The sequence below is a fragment of the Ptiloglossa arizonensis genome, chromosome 7 (assembly GCF_051014685.1).
Source record: "Ptiloglossa arizonensis isolate GNS036 chromosome 7, iyPtiAriz1_principal, whole genome shotgun sequence".
NCBI lineage: Eukaryota > Metazoa > Arthropoda > Insecta > Hymenoptera > Colletidae > Ptiloglossa > Ptiloglossa arizonensis.
Genome location: NC_135054.1, coordinates 19,635,404 through 19,657,778, shown reverse-complemented (window position 1 = coordinate 19,657,778; position 22,375 = coordinate 19,635,404). Strand labels below are relative to the sequence as shown.

General features: G+C 30.2%; 2 protein-coding genes across 6 annotated transcripts; one reads left to right on the top strand and one right to left on the bottom strand.

The window, feature by feature from the left end:
* The first annotated feature begins 672 nt into the window (after positions 1 to 672).
* Positions 673 to 21,695, top strand: Csn1b (COP9 signalosome subunit 1b). 3 transcript variants are annotated; one of them, XM_076315563.1, is made up of 5 exons: positions 673 to 786; positions 19,753 to 19,845; positions 19,913 to 21,034; positions 21,115 to 21,249; positions 21,324 to 21,695. In XM_076315563.1, the coding sequence occupies exons 2-5, from the start codon at positions 19,771 to 19,773 to the stop codon at positions 21,378 to 21,380; spliced, it is 1,389 nt and encodes a 462-aa protein (XP_076171678.1). In that variant the 5' UTR covers positions 673 to 786; positions 19,753 to 19,770; the 3' UTR covers positions 21,381 to 21,695. The 3 variants fall into 3 exon arrangements, with proteins under 3 accessions (XP_076171678.1, XP_076171676.1, XP_076171677.1); XM_076315561.1 differs by lacking the exon at positions 673 to 786 and adding an exon at positions 19,324 to 19,469; XM_076315562.1 differs by lacking the exon at positions 673 to 786 and adding an exon at positions 19,483 to 19,523.
* Positions 4,654 to 17,294, bottom strand: LOC143149240 (uncharacterized). Of its 3 annotated transcripts, none has more exons than XM_076316442.1 (5): positions 17,117 to 17,294; positions 9,894 to 16,030; positions 5,578 to 9,785; positions 5,252 to 5,491; positions 4,654 to 5,127 (listed from the first exon to the last, which is right to left on the bottom strand). In XM_076316442.1, exons 2-5 carry the CDS (start codon positions 15,943 to 15,945, stop codon positions 5,074 to 5,076), a joined length of 10,554 nt encoding a protein of 3,517 aa, XP_076172557.1. In that variant the 5' UTR covers positions 15,946 to 16,030; positions 17,117 to 17,294; the 3' UTR covers positions 4,654 to 5,073. The 3 variants fall into 3 exon arrangements, with proteins under 3 accessions (XP_076172557.1, XP_076172558.1, XP_076172556.1); XM_076316443.1 differs by having other exon boundaries at positions 5,578 to 9,782; XM_076316441.1 differs by having other exon boundaries at positions 5,578 to 16,030.
* Positions 21,696 to 22,375: the final 680 nt, after the last annotated feature.

Here is a 22,375-nt window from a genome sequence, read left to right as displayed (position 1 = left end):
AGTTGCTTGCGATCCGGGTTTGGCGGCACACAAATATTGATAATTGAAATTACGATGATTTCTTAGGGTAAGAGTAAATGAAAGAAAAAGTAATCTCCCATCACATGTTCAATGGTCAACAAGTCGTTTCTCTGATGTCTGAAATATGATGAAATTTGGTTAATTTCTATTTTGTATCGATACAGGAGGTCTTAACAAATTGGCGAGATCTTCCTAAAGAAAATAAGTCACAATCCAAGTATTTTGCACTAGATAGTAATGTACTCTACCGTTACAATGTTTTCATTTGCAAATATTAAGACGGCTGTAAAAAAATAATGGTTCGTATGTATGTGCAAAATGATTAAAATCACTATTTTTACAAAATAGGATTGTATTTGTAAATTCTGAATTATTATTTGTAAATTGATTGTATTTATCTATATTATTCTATTTTTTGAGTAGAAACTCTTTCTTTTACTTCTCTAATTCACGGAGGTTCATTGAGATAAAATAAAATTGTACAAATTTCATTTTTCATACATTGAAACGATGACTCATCGTCTGCGGACTCCAAGTGTCAAGTGCAGGTGGCCTGAAGGGTCGCTCGCTCGAATCAATTCCAACAAGTGGTGGGGATAACTCGAGCGCAACTAACGAGTGCGTTCAGCACGCAACTAACGAGTTCCTACAGTAATACGTATTTCATTGGTTCACTAGCTCGGCAAGCCATGACAAGCTGCCCAGATGCTGTGAATGTGAAGGTCGGTCACAACTCGAGATAAGGTTGATTCTTGGAACATAAAGGTGCGTCCAGACTTGTCGAATAACAATCTGCGCTGTCTAATACGATGTTTTTTCTTGAGTGTTTCATTATTTTTGTTAGAATAGTATTCGAAATTATCCCGCGATAACGAATATCACGTGACAATTTCTCAATTGCCACCTTTTCTTTTTTCTCAATTCCGATCCAATTGTCCAGATTTCATTTCCGGTAAACTTTGTAGTCTACTTCAATAAGGATTTTCTTTGCATCAATGAACAGTAGATTTAATCATTTTCATACATCTAAGCGATAAAATAAAAATGTTATTATTTTTTATACATTAATAACTTTAATGACAAACCTTAAAAAATGTTTATCAGCTGTTTCGAGTAGCGAACATTTTTCAGAATATTATTAGGCATTATTTTAAATAATAAGAAAAAGTGTTATAAAAATGGTACGGTTTGAATGTAACCATAATATGATAGCAGTAGTGTTTTTGTAGATAGAGGTCTAGAGAAGATTTGAAGACCACCTTGGTTATTTTTAATAGAATCTTAAGTTTTCTATAGCAGTATTTAATAGAGTAATTAATTTTGTGAATACAATTATTAAGTACTTAAAACTAATATATTCAAATCGTAATCTTTAAACTTACATTCTGTCATTGAGGATAAATAGTACTAGAGTAGATAATTGTATCTTAACACTGCTTTAAAAGCTGATAGAACAGCTACAAAGAATATAAATGAATTACAAAGTTTGCTCTTAGAGTTGCATTTTGTAATTATTTAACAGAAGTATTGGTTAATGAAATGGTTTAAAATAAGGATGTACAAATGGATTAAAAGATACATGCATACATGATAATTTTCACTATTTATTATTTCTTTAATATATCAACTAGAGTTTTGTATACACTTTTGTAGCCTAAGTACAATAACAGAAAATATTTTATTGATTCATACAATTCTTATTTTTACCAATAAAATTTCTTATTTGTTATTTATGGAATGGTTCTGTGTTTAGATATGTAACATTTGTATAATGTGTAATGTGTAATTCAAATTTTTAATTTTTAGAAAGTTTTTTCTCATAAGTTTAAACAATCATTAAATTTTATTGCTAATACATATCATGATTAATTATGTTACATTCACAAATTGTTTGAACCTTTGCAAAATTCTCGTTTAAAATTAAATTAATTCATTAGAGATATTAAAATTGAAAAGATGTTACACATCTAAGACACACTTGCGGCTTAATGTAATATACGTCACACGTTTATTCTATATTAATTACACGCAGTGTATAAAATTAGCAGAACTGTATAAATCATCTGCTTGATACAGAATTGCAGAGCTAACAACTATTTCAAAAATTAATATTTTTTATGGAATGATCAATTGTAAACATTGTAAAAATATACAATTGCACTTACTTCACTATACAGGTTTGCCTCATTCAAATGGTGCTTTTATTTGACTCATATCTAACGTGCAATACAATATCTAAATTTTTGAAAGTATAAAAAATTACAAATTACAGTTTGATAAATAGATAATTATAAAGACAGTATATAACTTTTTATAGACAGTTGGATGTATAGAATCAATATATATGAAAATTAGTTTATTATTGAACTTACAATTTTATTAAAAATGTTTTGCAAATTTGTAATAAATTCTACTGAAAAAAACAGTAACATATATCATTTTAAATTAAACACTAATTCAATTGTTTCATATGTACCCACTTTTATATTTTAACTAAGTTAGAAACTGATTCTTAAGTTGCACAGAAAACTTGATTTTCAAATTCAATAATAATATAACTATATCAAAGAATAAAAGAATCACACTTTTTATTTTTTAATATAAATTTTTTAACTGTAAATATTTGAATCAGTGCAATCTTATATTAATTTATATTAATGGAAGTCAACAATTGAATTCATTAAAAATCCATTGTTCATCTAAATGAAGCATATATTAAATATAATTTGATTTCTTGAGAATATCTTGATTTCTTATATTTGCATAATGAACTAGTTACATTGAAATGAAAAAACTTTAAATATTCAAATTTTGTTAATTATTATAATGGTGGATAAAAATGCCATATTTGTAATTTTGTTGCATTTGTTTTGCATAACTAAAGTATTTAAAAATTCTTAAGTTTATTTGAAAGCACAGCACACATGTCACCAGATAGATACAATTCTTCATCATATAATTATCAGCATTTATAAAAAACTTTCAGATTTTTTCCTCTACAGAATGTACATGTGATATATTTTTATATTATGTTAAATGTGCATAAGTAGTATTATGCATGTTTGAACTTCAATGTATATAAATTCCTTAAAATTTAGGCACATAGAACACACATTGATATCATAGAACATGTGCATAACAAAGTTTCAATTATGAGAGCATTTATCACCATTATACATAAATGGTTAATTACTTTCTACATATGTGAATATTCAAGGAACATATCTGTGAAAGTGATTTTTATGTAGAAATTGCATTGAAAGATATGTAAATAACATAAATCTGATTCAAAAATGTACAAAAAGATATATTATGTTCTTTAAACACCTGTACATTTTTAATTATATGTTCCCATAATTGTAACATATGTTATGCACATTCCGTACAAGAACATTAGAAATACGCACAAGAACTGAATGCGCATAATATGTATAGTTTCATTTAATCTTATATACAACACGATACGACAAATACTGTTAGGTGTATCTTAAGGCACTCGTGCGAATAAAATATGAAATAGTTGAAACAAACTTATGAAACAAAACATGAAGTGGAATAACAATCAATAGACTTATGTATATAGATATATATATTTCTCCTATTTGGTTGAATTTCACAATAGAACTAGATCTTTCATTTCGATAAAGTGACTTTCACTGTATTTTTATTCTTTAGAATATAAACCAGAAAAAAGAAAACTATGAAGCGATTGTCAATATAGTCTATCAACCCTGTACTAACACCTGTTTTAGCCTCTTAACAGGGAATATATCTATTCCTTTTTTTTCTATTTCCAGGAACTTATTCTTTAAGGATCTTTCCTACTCCCAGTACATATTGTATCAATATAATAATAAGAAAAACAGTGATAACATTTAAAACAATTAAAAACTTAATTATTTTATGAACAGTAACTCATTAGGCACATTTAAATAGTTTAAATCAAACATAAACATGTGACAGGGGGGAATTAAACAGGTATCACTGTATTATGTGTAAATTTTCCCATGAGCTATGAGATGTTACTGTTGAGCTACGTGGTAGTATTCTTACAAAATAGAAATGACAAAACTGTTATATTTAATGGCAAAATTAGAAACAAATTTTTTTATTTTTTATGTTAAAAAAAAAATGCATAGAAATAAAAATTCATGCACATAATATGAAAATATAGTGTTATATTATTTAGATACTAGTAATATATAATATTTCGCATAATAATACAAATTTAATATGGAATCAGAGTAATTGAAATAATTCTTTCTCATAAAATTTGTATATTCTGAAGTTTGTAACAGTAACTCAATATTTTCTTGTCATACTTTTCCATTAAATTAATTTTAAAAACTTTAACATCTCATAGTTCATTCGTTTTATCTAATAACATACAATATAGATATCTTTTACATTGACTATCCCTGCTTAAAATATATAATTTTATACAAATATAACTGTATATATTTTTAGGTCTGTTTAACGTTGCAAGAGTACATATCTTTTTTAAAACAATAATAATAAATATATATACATATATATGTATATACATATATATTTATACATATATATATGTATATTTATACATCATATATATAAGTCTTTTCACAATATAAATAAAAATTTATAACGAGCACATTCATTTATTATATTACTCATAACTTCATTTGTACAAATAAAAGACCGTGCAGTCTTCGAAAACTATAAATAATCTAACATGTACTTTGTAGCTAAAATCTTTGGCTAAATATCTAACTACTCAAAATAATTTTTTTTCAAGTAACTTTTAACAATTAACATCAATCAACAACGCATTTCTGCAAAGTTCATAGATGTTAATCTTTCTTTGTAATTGTACAATGGTAATGTTATTACAAGTAGTAATAATTATATTATGAACATGTACAATTCAACTGAGATTGAAAGTGTCACAGATTTCTTCATTTTCTGCTTTTTACAGTACTTTATTTTTAGAGGTACTCACATTATTTGTTCCACTATAGGCGATCACAGGAAACGTATGTACGCAGCCAAAATAATTTGCAGTGACTGGTGCTATCACTCTCTTGGTTTACAATCCTGTTGTGTATGTTCTACATATTTTGCAATATCCTGAAATACATAATTAGTAAAATAGGTGTCCAGAATAAGTATTTTCTTATGAGCTAAAGAAATAATAAATTTTAAACAATCTGTTAGTGAAATACTTTCATTAGTAGAATGTTATTTATCATACCTGAACAGCAATTTGTAAAGGCGTTAATTCTCCTATGGAACAATCTTTGCGAATGACGTTTGCTGGCAGAAGTCTTGGACAAGGTTTGCCAGTGAATAAAATAAAAAGAGTATGAATACTTTTACGCTGTGTTAATTCCATATAACGGTGTTGATATCCAGCTAAATGCCGTCGATGTCGCGACGTTGTAGGGAACCATCTCTCGCATAAATTACAGTACCTTCTATGTTTCTTTGTTGCCTGCAACATAATATCAAAATGTTTAATTTTATTCAAAAAATGTAATTTAATCTTTTCAATTATGTAAAGTGAAAAAGAATCTCTACCTTCTCATGATAAGCTAATTGTGTTATAATGTCAGCAATGGTCATCTCACAGTCTTTATAGGAATGTTCCTCATCCTCTTCTACTTTCTCAATTGGAGTTATTACTTTACTCTTCATATCTTTTGCATCTTCTGCTGAATTTTCAACTTCTTCTTGGTTTGTTATAACAGGTGGAGATCTAGAACTATCTCTATCTGAACTGGAATCAAAATTTAAAGCAAATTCTGGCACTAATAATGGCATATTGTCTTCTTTTATTTTCGTTTCACTTGTACTTTCATTATCTCTCTGATTTTGAATACTACTAGTTGTTTTTTTTTCAGATATTTCTTCATGAAACTTTTCTATAGCATGTACACTACTTTGTTTGTTAGATAGGTAAAAACTATCTGCTGCTTTATTTGAAGATTCTTCAACTGTTGTAATTCGACCATATTGTTTAGTAGCTTTTAAAGAAATTGTAGTTGCCTTTGGTACACAAGTATATCCACATGTAGAAGCTGTAGAACATTCCGTGGCATAAAGTACTCTATCTTGCAAATCATTTGATTTCAACCTTTTTTCTACATAGGATAATTTATCTTCTTTGGAATGTTTTTCTTCAACTTTCACAATGTTTAATCTATGTATTGACTTGTATTCGTTTTCTGTGCTTTTAGATTTGCTATATATTTTCATGTTTTCGTTATTGTTGCTACACTGCACAGTTTCAGACTTACAATAGGATTTTTCAAGATCTTTAAAATTGAAACTTAAACCTTGTTTTTTTTCTGCTACTGTTTTGGGCCTTGATATTCTCTGTTCTGTATTTTCATTTACAGATCGAGTTAAACATTTCTTTAGTGTTTCCTTAGCAGCTAGTACTTCCTTAACTAACAAGTCATTGCAATAAAAATAGTCATTTGATTTCTTTTCTAAACTTTGCATCTTGTTTTGGTCGAAAGTATTTTGTGAAGAATATTGAAGGTCACTAAAATATGCTTTTGTTGATTCTTCATTAATATACCTTCTAGAATATGATGGATGATCACATTTTTCAATGTTCACAGAATTTAATTCGTTAATTTTCGGTACAAGTATATCTGAACGTTGTATGTTATTTTTATCAATAAGTTCTAATTCCAATTCCAATTGAGTTGGTACTGCATCTTTTATATATAACCTATTTGTACTTTCAAATTCACGGTTTTTTGATTCGTTTTCACTACTATCAGGTGACGCTGGTAAAAGTTCTATAGTGGTTTGACTTTCATCTGAAGAGTCAACTTTAATTATAGAATTCTCGGTATCGTCAAAATTACGCGAACGCACAATACCAGATCCTAGAAGTTTGTCTTCTATGCAAGATGTACTTTCCTTGGTCCCCAATGATGAGTATTCTTTTTTCTCAACTACCAGATCATTGTCTTTGTTCGTCAAAAGATTTTTAAAAGAATTCTCTGTTGTATTTTTGGATTTAATTGGTCTTTCTGTCTCATTCTCACTTTCATTATTCAGACTGTGACTCATTTTTTTACTCTGAGAAAATAGTCTTTTCTTACTTTTCCTCTTCAAATTTTTGTTCTCACTGTCAACTACTTTGAGATTTGATACTTCATTAATATTCAGTAATTTATGTTTATTGTCATCTGAATTAATATTAATGAAATCAGTAACTAATTTTGTATCTACTTTCATGTAATCAGGATCAGACAATCTTCTCTGTTTACACTTAACAGGAGACAAACTTGATGCTGAATTAGATCTACATAGTTTTACTTTATTATCGTGTCTTGAATCTTTATTATTAATATCATCTTCAATGTGTAAAGGTGTATTAGACATTGCATTTATCATAGTTTTATCTTTCAATATGGTTTTTGATTGCTTTAAATCCATTACCATATGGTCCAGAACTTGGAGTCTTTGTAGCTTAACTTTTGGTTGCCACTTTGATGTTTCAATAGCTAACGTCTTTTTACTTTTACTAATTTCACATTTGAATTCTGTGCCGATCTGTGTTCTTTTTATTATAACCTTGGGAATTTTTCCAGTCATACACTGTGGATACTTTCTTCTTATTTCATTCTCATTAGTTTTGGATTTATCATACTTTACAGAGTGCCTTGCATCTTCTTCTCTTGTTCTTCTAGTTCTCTTAAAAGGTATTTTTGAAATGCACGTATCTTTTCCTCTGGTTCTTTCTGGTGATAAAGACTTGTCTTCTTCTTGCATTCTTAACTTCAATTTTGGTATTTTCTCAGTGTCATTAGCTACTGACTCCTGTATAGTTTTGTTGTCATCATCAGAGTCAGTAACTTCTGTTTCTGAACTACCTTCTGTTTCAAATTTCATTGTCAAAGTCTTACTTTCATGTGTTTTACTTTTTTTAATTTTCATTTTTGAAACATTCTGTTTAATAGCTTTTCGTTTCAAGTATAATTTCAAGTCCTTGGAAGATATATCCTCCAATTTTATTTTCACTTTCGGTACTTTGCTTGCAAAATTAGTACATTTTAATGTATAGAGTTCAGAATCACTGTTATCCATATCCATGCTGGTATCATTGGGCTCTGAAAAAAGATTCTGTATTCTTTCAGATTTAGGTCTGTCCAAAATTTCAACAGTAGGGGTTATTGAACGAGATCTGCTTTTCATGATTATCATTTTTGGTATTTTTTGACGTACATCGGTCAATAGTTTTGCATCATATCTATTGGTAAGATTCTCAGATTCTGTATAGTCAAATGAACATTCTGATTTTGAACTTAATGTATCAGTTTTCTTTATGACAAGCTTGGGTATTACTTTTATGTCTACATTGTTTTTTGATGAGTGACCTGAACTATAAGATTCGAGAGAAGATAATTGACACTGCTTTTCTTCCTGTTCATTTTCTACAGTTAGATTTTTGCTACAGTGAGTACTCTTAGCTGAAGAATCTTTGATAGTGCAGTACATACTTGAAAGAGGAATTTTACTTTCTACTGAAGAATCTTGACTAAGATTACTTTCATGTTCACTTTGGAGATTATTGGGAGCATTTACATGTAAATGCTTTATTAAATTATCAGGTGATAGCACTGAATAATCTATTGAAGTTTCCTTTATATTTGGTAGAACTTCCATCGCCGCTTCGTCTCCATGAAATACAATCGAGTCTTCGATGATACTGTCATTTTCAATATGAATTGTATTCTTGGAAAGGTTTGCAAAAATCAATTCATCATACTTTTCAACCATTCCAATGTCAATTTGATCAGAATTCATGTTTACTTTTTTATCATTCTCTAATACCTCAACAGATATATATTCTGAATTTTGTTGATCAGGTGTTATATCTTTCTGCACTATTTGAGATTCAAATTCCTCTTGGTTTACACAAGTATCAACAGTTACTTCTGAGCTGTTTCTCAGTGAATCATTGTTTTCATATTTCAAAAGTTTAATGTTTTCTTTTGTGTTCTTATTTGTACTTTCTTCATTCAAAGTTAGTACTTTTTTAATAATTCGGTTACTTTCTTGTTCACAGTCTGAAATGTTTTTTGCAGAGTTTACAAATTTTTCATCATTTGTTTTACTAATATCCTTTTTAGAGACTAATATCTCTATCATTTCAATAGGTGTATTTTTTAATTCTTCTGGCTCTAAAGAAGCTTCTGACTTTTGCTGAATTATGTTATCGACATCTGGATGAAGTTCCAAGAATTCATTTGTTTCAGTAAAATTTACTTGATTAAATTTTCTAATCTGATTAGTTTCCAAAATTTCATTAGTTTCTGCATGGTTTATATTCTCAAAAATATCTTTAGTTTCCAAAAAAGAAGTTTGGTTATCCAATATCTCTAAATTATTTTCTTTTTTTTGTTCTTTAATATGCACAGCATTTTTTGAAACGTGTATTTTATCATTTTCTTTCCCTTCAACAGAATATGAACTGGCTATTTGTTCATTCTCATTCAATAAAGTCACTTCTTCTAGGAACCTTGAATCTGATAATTTATCTGTGGTATTTATAGCTTCTCCATGATTGCCAAAGACATTAGAATTTCCAATTACACTAGGACTTGGACTAGTACATTTATTATTTGAAATTTTATCTTTGCTCAACTGAAGGCTTTCTGAAGTAAAATCATTGGATTTAATTAATGGAGATTCATTTAGATCGGGTTTAATATTTTCATCTGTATTCCCATAGTTTGAATGTAAAATGACTGAAGTATGTGCTTCTGGAAAAAAAATATTGCTCAAATTATTATCTGTAGTCTGATAGATTTTGTTGTCCTTGTCACTATTACAGGCATGAGAGTGTGTCTCTTCCAAATGTTTGTCTTTACCTTTGCATGAATGGACATCAGATGTAGTACTTTCCTTGTCTTTATTTTCCAGATCTAAGTCATCTGTAACTGATTCACTCTTATGCGAATTAAGAGTAATTATAGTAGCTTTATTCTGAATATTGTGATTCTTTTTGTGATTACTTGTTTCAGTAATACGATACTTATTGTGGTCTATAATTTCCTCATCAGAATCACTGCTACTGTATATCTTGGACACAACAGCATTGTTATTTTTAATGCTGTGTATGTAGTTCTTATATTTAACATGATTTCTCCCACAAAAGTCATCTGAATAGTTCTTTTTACGTTCATATAAACATTTCATGTTCTTAAACTCATGTTTTTTCTTGTCGCTAAAATTATGATGTCGCTTTTTCTTGTATAACTTACGAAACTTTGAATTGTAATAACTATTCCAAGTATCAGTATAGTGAGACTTTCGTGTAGAAGGACATCCATCCCGTTTACGAGTCTCTAACATTAATTCATGATGTGTAAATCTTCGATTAGGACTGTAAGATATCTTTCCATCTTTGGTAGTGTATACAGGAACTGTATGCAAATCCTCCAATTTATCTATGCTTGAAAAAATAGGATTTATGTACCCACTGGTACTTTGGAACATGTCACAGTCTTCAAAAATGGGATTTATCTTTGGCTTCTTCCACTTTCCCATGTAAGTTTCATCCAACTCACCAACTTCGTTCACACATGCATGAAGATGATCAAAATTTACACCTGAACACTTCTTGTAATCTAGTTTATCGAAACTAAAGTTTAGAGTGCTCAAGGAGTTTAACGATTTCGCACTTAACTTTACAAGATTAAGTTCTGGTAGTTTTTTTACATTTTTGACATGGGATACACTGGCTATTTCCTTTTCCTCGGTTTTCTTTAATGCTTCTATCGCAATTTGTGAAGAAGTCTCTACTAAACTAGAATTTTCTTTTTGTATTTTAGCTATATGATCATCTTTTGCATGCATGGAACTATCTTCTTCCTCAAATATATTTTTTGCCTTAATTAATATATTATTTGCATCAACTATGGCAGTATTAGGTATTGCACATTTTGACTTATTCATATCAGTATCAAGAGAATAATTAGTACCTTCAATTATTTCTGATTTTGATGTATCCTTACACTGTACATTATTGTGTAATAATTTATTAAAACCCTGACTTTCTGAAGTCAAATTACACGACCCCTTGGAAATAATAGATATTAAAGCATCTTCATTTGCTTTCAATGAATTTTTTCCACTGTTTTTAAGAGTGGTACTCACATTTGTATCTGCAACTGATGTTGCTGCATTGCTTTCAGTATTATTTGCTTCCCTGTCAAAAATGTTCAAATTATTCACTGTTTCCTGCTCTTTAGAATGCAGCCGATGCTGACAGTCCAACACATTATTAGAACAAGCAACAACAGGATATGAAAATGAATCTTCAATTTCATATGTGTTCTGATCATCTGCTGCTCTGAAATTTTCATACAAGCGTTTGTTTTGCTTCTGTTCCTTCGAATTTCGTTCTGTACGCGAAAAATTTATCTCAATTTTTATGCCATCCAGAGAATCCTTAACGTGCTCCTGACTATTGTCTCTTAAGACCATCTCTTTCCCAAGCTCACTATCTTTAATCTTAAAGTTTACATTCGCAACTTGAATTCCGAAGTCGGAGTTAACGTTCTTAACAAAATTCTTTGAATACATGTGTTTATTTATATCCACTTTTTCTGGCGTTTCCACATTCTCAGGACTTAGATTAACGAGAGACGACACATTTTGCTTTAGACTTACTTTGTGTACTGTTAATAGTTCATTGTTTTGTTTAACTTGTGAACATTCCATTTTATCGTTCTTATGATAAATTGTATTATCATCTACCTTTTGCAATTTTTCCTCTATATTTTTATCTTGCTGCAATTTATCTTTCTCTCTTCTATACTCATTTAACAGACGTATTTCATCTGTGGTGAACCTAACGTTTCCATCTATAGTTTCCAGATTCTTGTGCTGTAATTCGGATTTCTTAGAATTTTGAGAATGGACATTTTCAGGCAAAGTGGGAATAAGTTTGCTAGAAATATGTTTCTTAAGTTCTACTTCTTCAGAAAGCTCTTTGGTATTGGTTTCTCTTAATTGAAATTCAGGTGATTTCTCGCAGTAAACATTTATATTTTTCTCTGTGGTGCCGTGTGATTTCTGATGACTTAAAATAACATTATCTTTTATCACAGTAACAGAATAATTTTTGTATTGAGAAGTCATATGGCACACAGAATGTTCCTCACCTCTTGATGATTTTGAATCATCGCCAGTAAATCTTTTGATGTCTGAATGTTTTGATTGTGTTACATGTTCTACATCCCTTTTCTTAGTTGTTATTAATTTATCTGCATTTCTATCTACACATTTATCTTCCCAACCTACGGATTCCTTTATTTTTTTCCTTGTATTCAAATCAACTTTTGATAACGTTGGATTGATGGTATTAATAGACATATTCAAATTTTTTATTTTCTGTCTTCTAGATAGCTCTTTTTCATGTTTAGATGCTTGGGTTTCATCACCAGACTCTGTAAGACTTGTCAAATTTGCATTAGAAGCAGTTGAAATCGCGGTATGGACAATATTATCTACATCTGCAGTAGAGTCACTGCTTTGAATTACAGATTTCATTGAATCTGTTGATCTTCTTGTGCCTTTATGTTTACCTTCTTGCTCAGAGTTAGGAGACTCACATTCTGAATTCTTTTCACTTTCTACTGCCTCTTGTTGAACCTCTAGTTTATATGCAATGGATGTTAAAGCAGCGCGCGTATCTGAAACTCTTCTATCGTTTTCATTACCATCTATTAAGAAAACTTTCTTCCTAACCAAATTGGTACCAAGACACTTGACCTGCTTATCTTTAACAATTTCAGCAGATTTTGTTTTAGAGTTACTTTCAGAGAAATCAAAATTACTAAGAGTTATTTCTTGCTCATGAGAACTAGTAGTGTCACTGTTCTTGTAATGATTTTCTTTCTGGAACTCCAATTCTAGCGTATTAAGAGATCTATTCTTAAGTTTATCTCCACTGCTCAATTGCCCATATGGTTCCATTTTAACTGGAGACTGTGTGAAACTAATTACTGGGCTGTTTTGCATTACCTCTATTGGATTTGTAGATATAGATAGGTCTTCAATGTTTTGCGATGATTCCTCACTATCAGAATGAATAGGAGTGTTTAAAGTTGTGGAGATTGGTGTACACTCAGATGTTGGTAAATCTGGTAAGCTTATATCATCAGGATTATGGGATTCTTCACTGGCGAAACTGTTTTGTTTTTTTAAATCTAGATTGTCAGTAACATCCAGATTACTTTTTCCTGTTCCTGATAAAACTCTTAGTTCTTGATTGTTTATAGATGCAGTATCTGTTTGAATTGTTTCAGAAATTCTAGAATCCTGAATATTTGTATTCTTGTTCACATTACCAAGAGATGTATTGTAGTTAGTAGACAATGCACAGGTTTCATTTTTCTCCTGCTGTTCAGTATTCTTAAGAGCTATTGCTTTTGTTTCAATATTAGTTGTTTCTCTAAAGAACGTTTTTTGCTTTTCTAAAGTTTGTATAACCTGGTCGTTAGATGCTCCTAATATGTTACTTATTTCTAAATTATCTACTATGTGTATTGTGGGTATCTCATCAGGACCATTGCTTATACAATGTATAATGCTCCCAGGTTTTACCACACCTTCTTCTATCGTCCGTTTAGTAGTTTTGGCAATTTCAGTACTTTCCGAGGGCGAATACGATATTGTTAAACAATCTTGAGTTGTTATCATGTTTTCATCAGCCTCTTTCTTATTGTCTATCGTCGTTTCGCTCGAATCAAAACTGTTTCTTCTGGACGCCTCTATATTTTGTGGAATTTTCGATGAAAGATCTACGTTCTCATAGCTTACGACTACAACTGGAGTGGTTTCACTTAAAACGGTATCTTGCAAATTTGACGTCGGTCCCTCTTCGTCGTCAGTCTCGTCCCAATTAGCCAAAAATTGTCGAACATCAAGGTCTGGTTTATTAGCAAATTGTTTAGAAGCTTTTTGCTGCATCGTTTTGTTATCAGCATTGGTGGTATTTAGGGTATCAAATCTATGCCTCTCACTTGTTTGTACTTTCAATTGATTTTGATTGAAGTCCTTATGTATTGAAAACTGACTTTGCTTTTGAAAGTTCTCTGCACATGAGGAAGGAACATGTTCACTTTGTGAAGGAATCATTAACTGTCCTGACTGCTGTGCTTGCTGACACTTTTCATTAGTTATAGCAACAGCTAGATCCTTTTTTTGTTTCTCCATATTTTCTGATGATTGTTCTGTAGATGGTGGATGTTGCAATTTAGAGAAACCATCTGCAAGAAAATTTGAGTTTATTAATATACCATTTTGATCAAATTGTAAGTTAATCGGTGGTACTGCAGTATTAACTGGTGTTGCAACACGTGAAGTTTGTTGAACAGGGTTTTGGTAACCAGTTAATTGCTGTAATTTCAATATTTCTCTGTACCTCAGAATGCATTCTTTGTATTTTGGATGTGATTGATATCCAGGTACTCTACTCAATTCCCGAAGATGATTTTCCATTGAAAATTTTTGCATTGCAATTTTATGTTGGTATGCTTGTTGCTGAGCAGAAGAATTGTGCATATAAGTACCTGGCATTCTATTTATTACTGTAGCATTGTCAGTAGTTTCTTGACATTCATGAGAGATTTCTGTCGGAATGTTTCTTGTATATTGTGAACTAAAGTAAGGATTCTGAGAAGACGTCATGTTTCCATTAACATTTAAAGTAGGCACTCCTTTAGGTAGCATACTCCCATTTTGATATTGAAATTGTTTATTATTAAATTTTTGTTGAGCAATAAAATTTTGTTCTTGATGCTTCAGCATTCCTGAATTTGACATATTCATATTATTAGTCTTGGGATGTTCTTTGACAGGATAAGGGTACTTTTGATGTTCAGTAGAATAATTATAATTTTGCATAGGATAATTATGAAACATCCCTGAAGATGTTGAATAGTTTCTATGTGTTAATTGATCTTTATGATATTTGTAATCAGCAAAGTTTCTTCTATGATCTACAGCAGTCGCATTTGACAATACAGATCCCATTGTTTCTTTACCTTCAAGATTATCTTTCCTAAAATTACAATTATTCCCAAAGTGTCTGTTTTCTATTTGGTAGCCAGATGGATGTACATTATCTCTATATGATGTATTATTTTGATAGGATCCAAATTTTTCCCATTGTTGATAATTAATGTTAGGATCAGAATTACAGCACAGTCCTTTGCAAGACATAAAGGAGGAAGGTCCAGATTTCCCTGGGGGTACTGAACCAATATTAGTATTCCTTGGTCCCATGTTTCCAGGTCCTGAGCCTGGTCCAGATCCTGATCCAGGTAAAGGGCCGTGTCTAGGACCAGGACCAAATATAGGCCCAGGACCACTTCCATTTACAAGATTAGTTCCAGGTCCTGGTCCTGAATTAGTTCTGGTTCCAGACCCAGGTGCAGGCCCAGTTGATGCATTTAGATTGCAACTTGGCCCACTTAAGTGACCAATAGGTCTGTTAAAAGGCACCTGATTGTTTCTATATCCTATTTCATCATTTATAGTTCCAATCGTAGTATTTCTAGGATCCACAGAAGCGTTTAAGTTATCTAACATAGGATTTCTTGTATTTGGAGAACCATAATGGCCAATGCAGTTTTGCATTTGCACCATGGATGCAAGAGGGCTGTTGTTAGAAAGATTTGGACCACTCGAAACATTGTTATATGATTGGAAATTTCTCGAATTGAAATTAGATTCAGTATGATGCTTATTGAGACCCTCAGAGCTTAGACTAAGTGCATTCAATGTTGGTGGACTAACACCAGGAATGAATGTCAAATGACCAGAGTTCACATTTTGAGTAGTAGGTGTAACTTCATTCGTCTGCGAGGCATTAAATTGGTGCCAATCTGGCATATTCCCACTGTAGTTCATTGTACATTGTTTGATTACAGATTTACTATATTTATCTCATTCCCTTTATTCACAGAAATAGTTGCACTAGAGGCAGGAACAGAACCTGTGAAAACAAATTAAGCACTTTTATCAAAATATAGTTACGAGTAATTGTATATTTATTTCCAAAATTAAATTAAAATTATCTTGCCTAGCAATTTTTGAAATTATTAGGCATCTATGTGTCTAATTTGTTTATGCTCTATCATTTAGATGTACCTTTAATATTTTATTAATACAAACATACAAACAATTATACAGATAAACATAGGTACAGTTTTATTTGAAATAAATACATTCGAAATCCTACATTGTTTTAAATACTATTTCCAGTAGTAAATGCCAAAGTGAATTCAAATGAAACAGTTTCATTTCAATATCGAACAAATAAAATACAAACAATACAAGGAAATGTAATATTTCAATAATTAAAGATATATTACCTACATTCTTGTTTACATATGATGGATATCTTATAGCCTACCATATTGATATGATATAAAGTGAGACACTAGCTTAAGCACTTGATATCTCTGTTTAAAATGCAAAACAGACTTTTCAAATTGGTAGTCCATAATAAATTACTATTTTAAATTTGTATCCAACTCTGATTTATAATCTAGTTTTCATGACATTTAATTCATTTTCTATTTAAATAAAACCAATTTATTTTTTATGTTTTCATCTTATATATAAAATATTATTTTATTTGCACTCACTTTAACATTCACTGTTTAGAATAGAATTTAGATACACTTCTGTTTCAAATTTTATTCAATTCTGCTCCACTTGGACCTAAATAACAGTTATCAATGGCAGATTTTATCGTTCAAAGAATCTCTCTTCAACAAATTTTCTTCCTCCAGTCTATACAAGTTTGTTATTTCACATAAAACAATTCGAACGGGAACACCTACTTTTCATACGACACACCTGTCATCAAAAACGTACCTCACTATTTGGACCTTGAAGGTGCAAAGGTTGATAAAGTTCACATATTTTAAGGAAAATGTTGCATTAACATTTGATTCTTTGCAACGCGATCAAAAATACTAGTAAACACGTAAAGTCACAACCATGAGGCACGCAGATTTTCATCGTTTAACTTATTTATCGCACGAAAATTGAAAAAAATCAAGCCAAGTCTTACCTGCACGTTAATGCAATTCACAATACATACGCCATATTGGACACGACTGCTAGACAGACATCACGCGTCTTCTGGAACCAGGTAGCTTAGCTACGTTCCATATAATCTCGCGTTCGATCGTATCGACCATGTTTTCCACATTTCCCGTGGAAAACTTCAAATATTTCTTGGTGTATTTTCGCGTTACCTAAATGATCGGTCGTCAGTAGAGGATGTCTAAAATGTCCCTATCTAATTTAGTGAAATTTAGTAATCGTCAAGTGAACCACATTACGACATTATCAGAAAATGGATACATAATTTAAAAGCTTTAAAAATAAAACTTTAGAAATCTTAATTAACGATTTTTAAACGTGCTTTATTAGTATTTTCGAAATCTCAAATCTCTTAGTTGCATTATGGAACACATGTACATGCATTTCAAGAGTTATTTTCTAAACTATGTATATATCTTTCTCTTTATGTAAATTATGCAGCATTTAAATACGAATATTTATTGTTCATAAACAAATACAAGATTTCATAAATTCGGTAAATTTTATATCGAGAAATTATTTCTCTTCTACAAGATTTTTCTTTAATACAGAAAAATGATTGCCAAGGACAAACGTGAATCGATTATCGATCGCGGAATATCAGTTCTATTAAACCAACAATTAAAAATTAGAAAATTTTCGATAAAATTTTAAGAATTTGTTCTTCGTGGAATATGTGTCAATATACGACTCAGCATCCATGAAATTATTTTATCTCTCTACAAGAAAAATGATATTCTTACAACCTAAATTTTATGTAAAAATTGTAGCTTCTATACACATCGTGTAAATTATAAGAATTAAACCAATATTAAAATAATATATCTAATAAACAATTATTACTTTCTATGTTTTAAAACTTTACACATTTAAGAAATATTTCGCGATGTTTACTCGCGAGGAACAATAATTCTTCGTTGCGAATAATATCGAGCTAATAACTGCATATTTAAAATAGTTTCTTAAGATATAAGAATAAATAGAATATTGTAACGTAGAACATTTTTGTAACGCGTATAAAAGTCTAAATATTTTTATGAAACGTAAGAATACGAATGCAACTCTGATTGCGTATAGCTTTCTTTTTTTCCCTTTTTTCCTTCTATTCCTTTTACATGATCCTCAGTTATGAAGCAAAAAAAAGAGATTTCCAAATGTTGTTCGATCTTACCTTCTTTAGTATATAATATACATATGTATTACTGAATAGAGGTCCGAGAATAAATGGGAAAGTTCTATTAAATTGTGTAGTAACTGTAACTTTGAAAATATTCTTAGTTTGATGTTGTTAACGCTTTTCATGTTTCTTCTTTGAAAATCAATGAGAGTTATTACAATATTTTCTAACACTGATAAGTTTCAGACCGCAAATGATATACATATGGTTACTACTTTTACCGACCCCGGTGATTCAGTTGAATGTAGTTCTTTGACTCACCGTTCTAAAACGAAGTGGTCGTTCTATAATTACTAATATTTTACGAAGTCGATATTTCAGATCCTATAACATCAACTCTCGTAAGATGAAATGTTCCTTCTATGTTTCGCACAGTGATACTGACATAAGCCTATGAGTGGTCTTTGTTGTCTTGAAAGAAAAAAGAAAAATTATTTAGAAATAAATTTAATACAAAGGTTAAATCACAAATGCCCACAGACGAGGTATATACCTCTTCGGCGATTAAATCATTATTTGTTGAATACATATATTTCGATACATGTATCTTGTACGTGGTAACATGCATGAGTCGTTATGAAATGACAATATTTTGATAATTTCCTCGTAATATTTATAAAGTTTAAGATAGTTTATCGGTTTAATAATTAAAGTATTTTATATCAAATATGTATCAAAGCGTTTTGAAAATGAATTTTGATACTTGTAAACAATATTTTGCCTATTTTATTTAAATAATATATACACAAATATATTAAAATGATATAATGTATTTTATAAATAATAACCTGTTCATTACATTGCCTATTATAAAGCTTATATAGCATCATGTAGAATTGTATTCACGTGATAACCGGAATCATACAGGATTTTGTGAATTTTCTCTCACGCGACACAAATCTGTGTTCAAGATCTATATAATTTTGTGAAAATAGAAATTCATTTGATATAGTTGTAAAACGTATTTAGTTTACTCCAGTTGCCTGCAGTTGTCTGCACTGTACCGGTCATATATGTGTATGAGTGTGTACTCCCTTCTCTGTTGCATACAGTGCTCGTGAAGTTTTGTTTTCATTCGTAGTTCCTCAGGTGTAACGCAAGGGAGAACGTTGACATGCCGTTGCAAGTTCACGACGTTCAAGTAATATTTCAAAACAGCATATAATTCCTTGTATAAATCGAACATTTAACTATGGTTTGCATTTTAATAAATTCAAATATTGTTTAATCTCTTGTCATGTTTTCTTTTCGAGATCGCATTATGTTACTGTCGATCCAATGACACTCGTAATTAACATCGTTATTTTAATATTTTTTCTTGAATACTAGTTTCTGCTAGGATAGTACTATGAATTTTAAATAATGAAAAATATTTATTTTTGTATGGTGGGTAATTTATATTTAATGATGTTTTGTACATTTAGCAAAATGTGGTGGAGCCTATGCAAGTCGATGCTCCTACAGAGGACAATGACAATGCAGAGGAAGTACCATATATTGTGGAAAATCCAACATTGGTATGTATAACATAGTGTTTTAAGGAGTAACAACATTTGTATATTTTTTCTTTTTTTCTTTCTCTAGGATTTGGAAGTATATGCTAACAGCTACACAGGTCTTGCCAAGCTATATAGGCTTATATACATAGCTGATCATTGTCCAATGTTAAGGATAGAAGCATTGAAGATGGCTATCTCCTATGTCATGACAACATATAATGTTTCTCTTTATGTGATATTACATAAAAACCTAGCAGAAGCTCTAGGCACACCTGGATTACCAGATGTTGCAGCACAATCAACGTCTCAAGACATGTTAACTGTGAACTACACTTGGATTGAATCTCGGTCTAAAAAGGCTGCTCTGAAATTAGAAAAATTCGATACAGACTTAAAGAACTACAGAAGTAATTCGATTAAAGAAAGTATCAGAAGAGGTCACGATGATTTAGGTGATCATTATCTTGATTGTGGAGATCTTGTTCATGCCTTAAAATGTTACTCCAGAGCACGTGATTATTGCACTAGTGGCAAGCATGTTGTTAATATGTGTTTAAATGTTATCAAAGTTTCCGTATATTTGCAAAATTGGACTCACGTATTGAGTTATGTTACAAAGGCTGAAAGTACACCTGATTTTTCTGATGCTCATGGTAAAGAAAACAATCAGTCTATAGTTACGAAGTTAAAAGTCGCAGCTGGTTTGGCAGAATTGGCAACAAGAAAATACAAAATGGCTGCAAAACACTTTCTGCAAGCATCTTTAGATCATTTTGATTGTTCAGAATTACTATCTCCTGGAAATGTAGCTCTTTATGGAGGACTTTGTGCTTTAGCCACGTTTGATAGGCATGAATTACAGAAACAAGTAATTTTTAGCAATTCTTTCAAATTGTTTCTAGAATTGGAACCACAATTAAGGGATATTGTTTTTAAATTTTATGAATCTAAGTATGCATCATGTTTGAAATTGCTAGATGAAATAAAGGATAATATACTCTTGGACATGTACATAGCACAACACGTTAATGCGTTGTATACGCAAATTCGGAATAGAGCATTAATACAATATTTCAGCCCATACTTAAGCGCAGACATGAGACGTATGGCAACTGCTTTTAATAGAACAGTCTCAGAGTTAGAAGATGAACTTATGCATTTAATTCTTGATGGTCAAATTCAAGCTCGTATTGATTCCCACAACAAGGTGATTATCTTTAATTACTATCAGTATTCACGTTTTTATATCAAAGTACCGTTTTTGAATACTTTGTTGTACATTTTCAGATTTTATATGCAAAGGATGTTGATCAACGCAGTACAACGTTTGAAAAGTCTATGAATGTGTGTAAGGAATATCAGAGACGTACTCGTATGTTAATTTTAAGGGCTGCTGTGTTGAAACAACAAATACAAGTTAAGGTAATTGAATAATTTTCTTTCTCATATCATCTACTATTTATATTTAGCATATATATCTTTTTATATTTTTGCAGAGTCCTCAACGTGATAGTACTCAAGGAGGAGAGATGTCACTTACGTGGAAACAATAGTTCAATAATGGTAAGAAATTGAACTGTGACTTATGCTAACCTTTTGGTTGATAAATTTGTTTATGCAAACGAATTGTCATGGTCAGTAAAGTATGAAAAAGTACTTCAATACCATATTGGATATGTTATTAATATATTTAAAATACTGATATCGAAAATTGATTTTCAATAAATATGAATGTATATATCACGATATATTATAAGCAGAAAGTTAGTAGTTTCAAAATGATGTTAATAACATATATGAACAAATCTTTGATAACATGATGTACGCTAGCAACTTTATGTCAATAAATATATAAATTCTGTTTTTCATGTATATCTATACTTATTCCTTAGTACTATTTAATAGATGGTAAAACAATTACATAATCAATTTGTAATTAATTAATCAATTTTATATAAAATCATATTTATGTAGAAGTTTCTTGTTCCTGTTAAAATTTAAAAACATGTTTAAAGAGAGATACTCTTTATTAAGAAAACTGTTTTTTTGTGATTTTTTTATTAAATTCTAAAGTCATTATTTCATATTTTGTATAAAAAATATTGTATAAACAGTGTATAATTGTTGTACATTAAAATTTACAATTTTATGCAGATCTAGTAAAGACAATGAAATGTTTCTCTTTCATACACTCTGAAAGATATTTAATGTCATGGCAACAAACCTGTATGTTACTTTATAAGTCTATTTTGTATAGATCATATAAATCCATATATTAGCAAACGTCAAAATAGTGTAGTTATAAAAGCTCGAACCTTAGAATAACTTATAATGGTAAACAAATATTTTTGTTTTAAAAGTATAATTTTATTTAAATCTATGTTCTTATTAAACTAGTATTTTGCACGTGTAAATTATACTTTATAATTTTCATATTTCTGTATTTGCGACACATAGCTAAGAAAAACGATTACCGGAATATAATATATGCGGTATTGCTTTTTGAATAGAATTCTTAAGCGGAATGCATTGATCGAGGTATTAGTTT

What these genes read in the sequence shown, in the direction of transcription:
- LOC143149240 (XM_076316441.1), bottom strand. Translation starts at nt 15,945, where the DNA reads ATGAACTACAGTGGGAATATGCCAGATTGGCACCAATTTAATGCCTCG. An exon ending in AATTAGCTTATCATGAGAAG is followed by an intron (nt 5,492 to 5,577) that starts GTAGAGATTCTT and finishes ATTATGTTGCAG; the next exon opens with GCAACAAAGAAACATAGAAG. An exon ending in CTTTACAAATTGCTGTTCAG is followed by an intron (nt 5,128 to 5,251) that starts GTATGATAAATA and finishes TATGTATTTCAG; the next exon opens with GATATTGCAAAATATGTAGA.
- Csn1b (XM_076315561.1), top strand. Translation starts at nt 19,443, where the DNA reads ATGCCGTTGCAAGTTCACGACGTTCAA. An exon ending in TTGTGGAAAATCCAACATTG is followed by an intron (nt 19,846 to 19,912) that starts GTATGTATAACA and finishes TTCTTTCTCTAG; the next exon opens with GATTTGGAAGTATATGCTAA. An exon ending in AACAACAAATACAAGTTAAG is followed by an intron (nt 21,250 to 21,323) that starts GTAATTGAATAA and finishes ATATTTTTGCAG; the next exon opens with AGTCCTCAACGTGATAGTAC.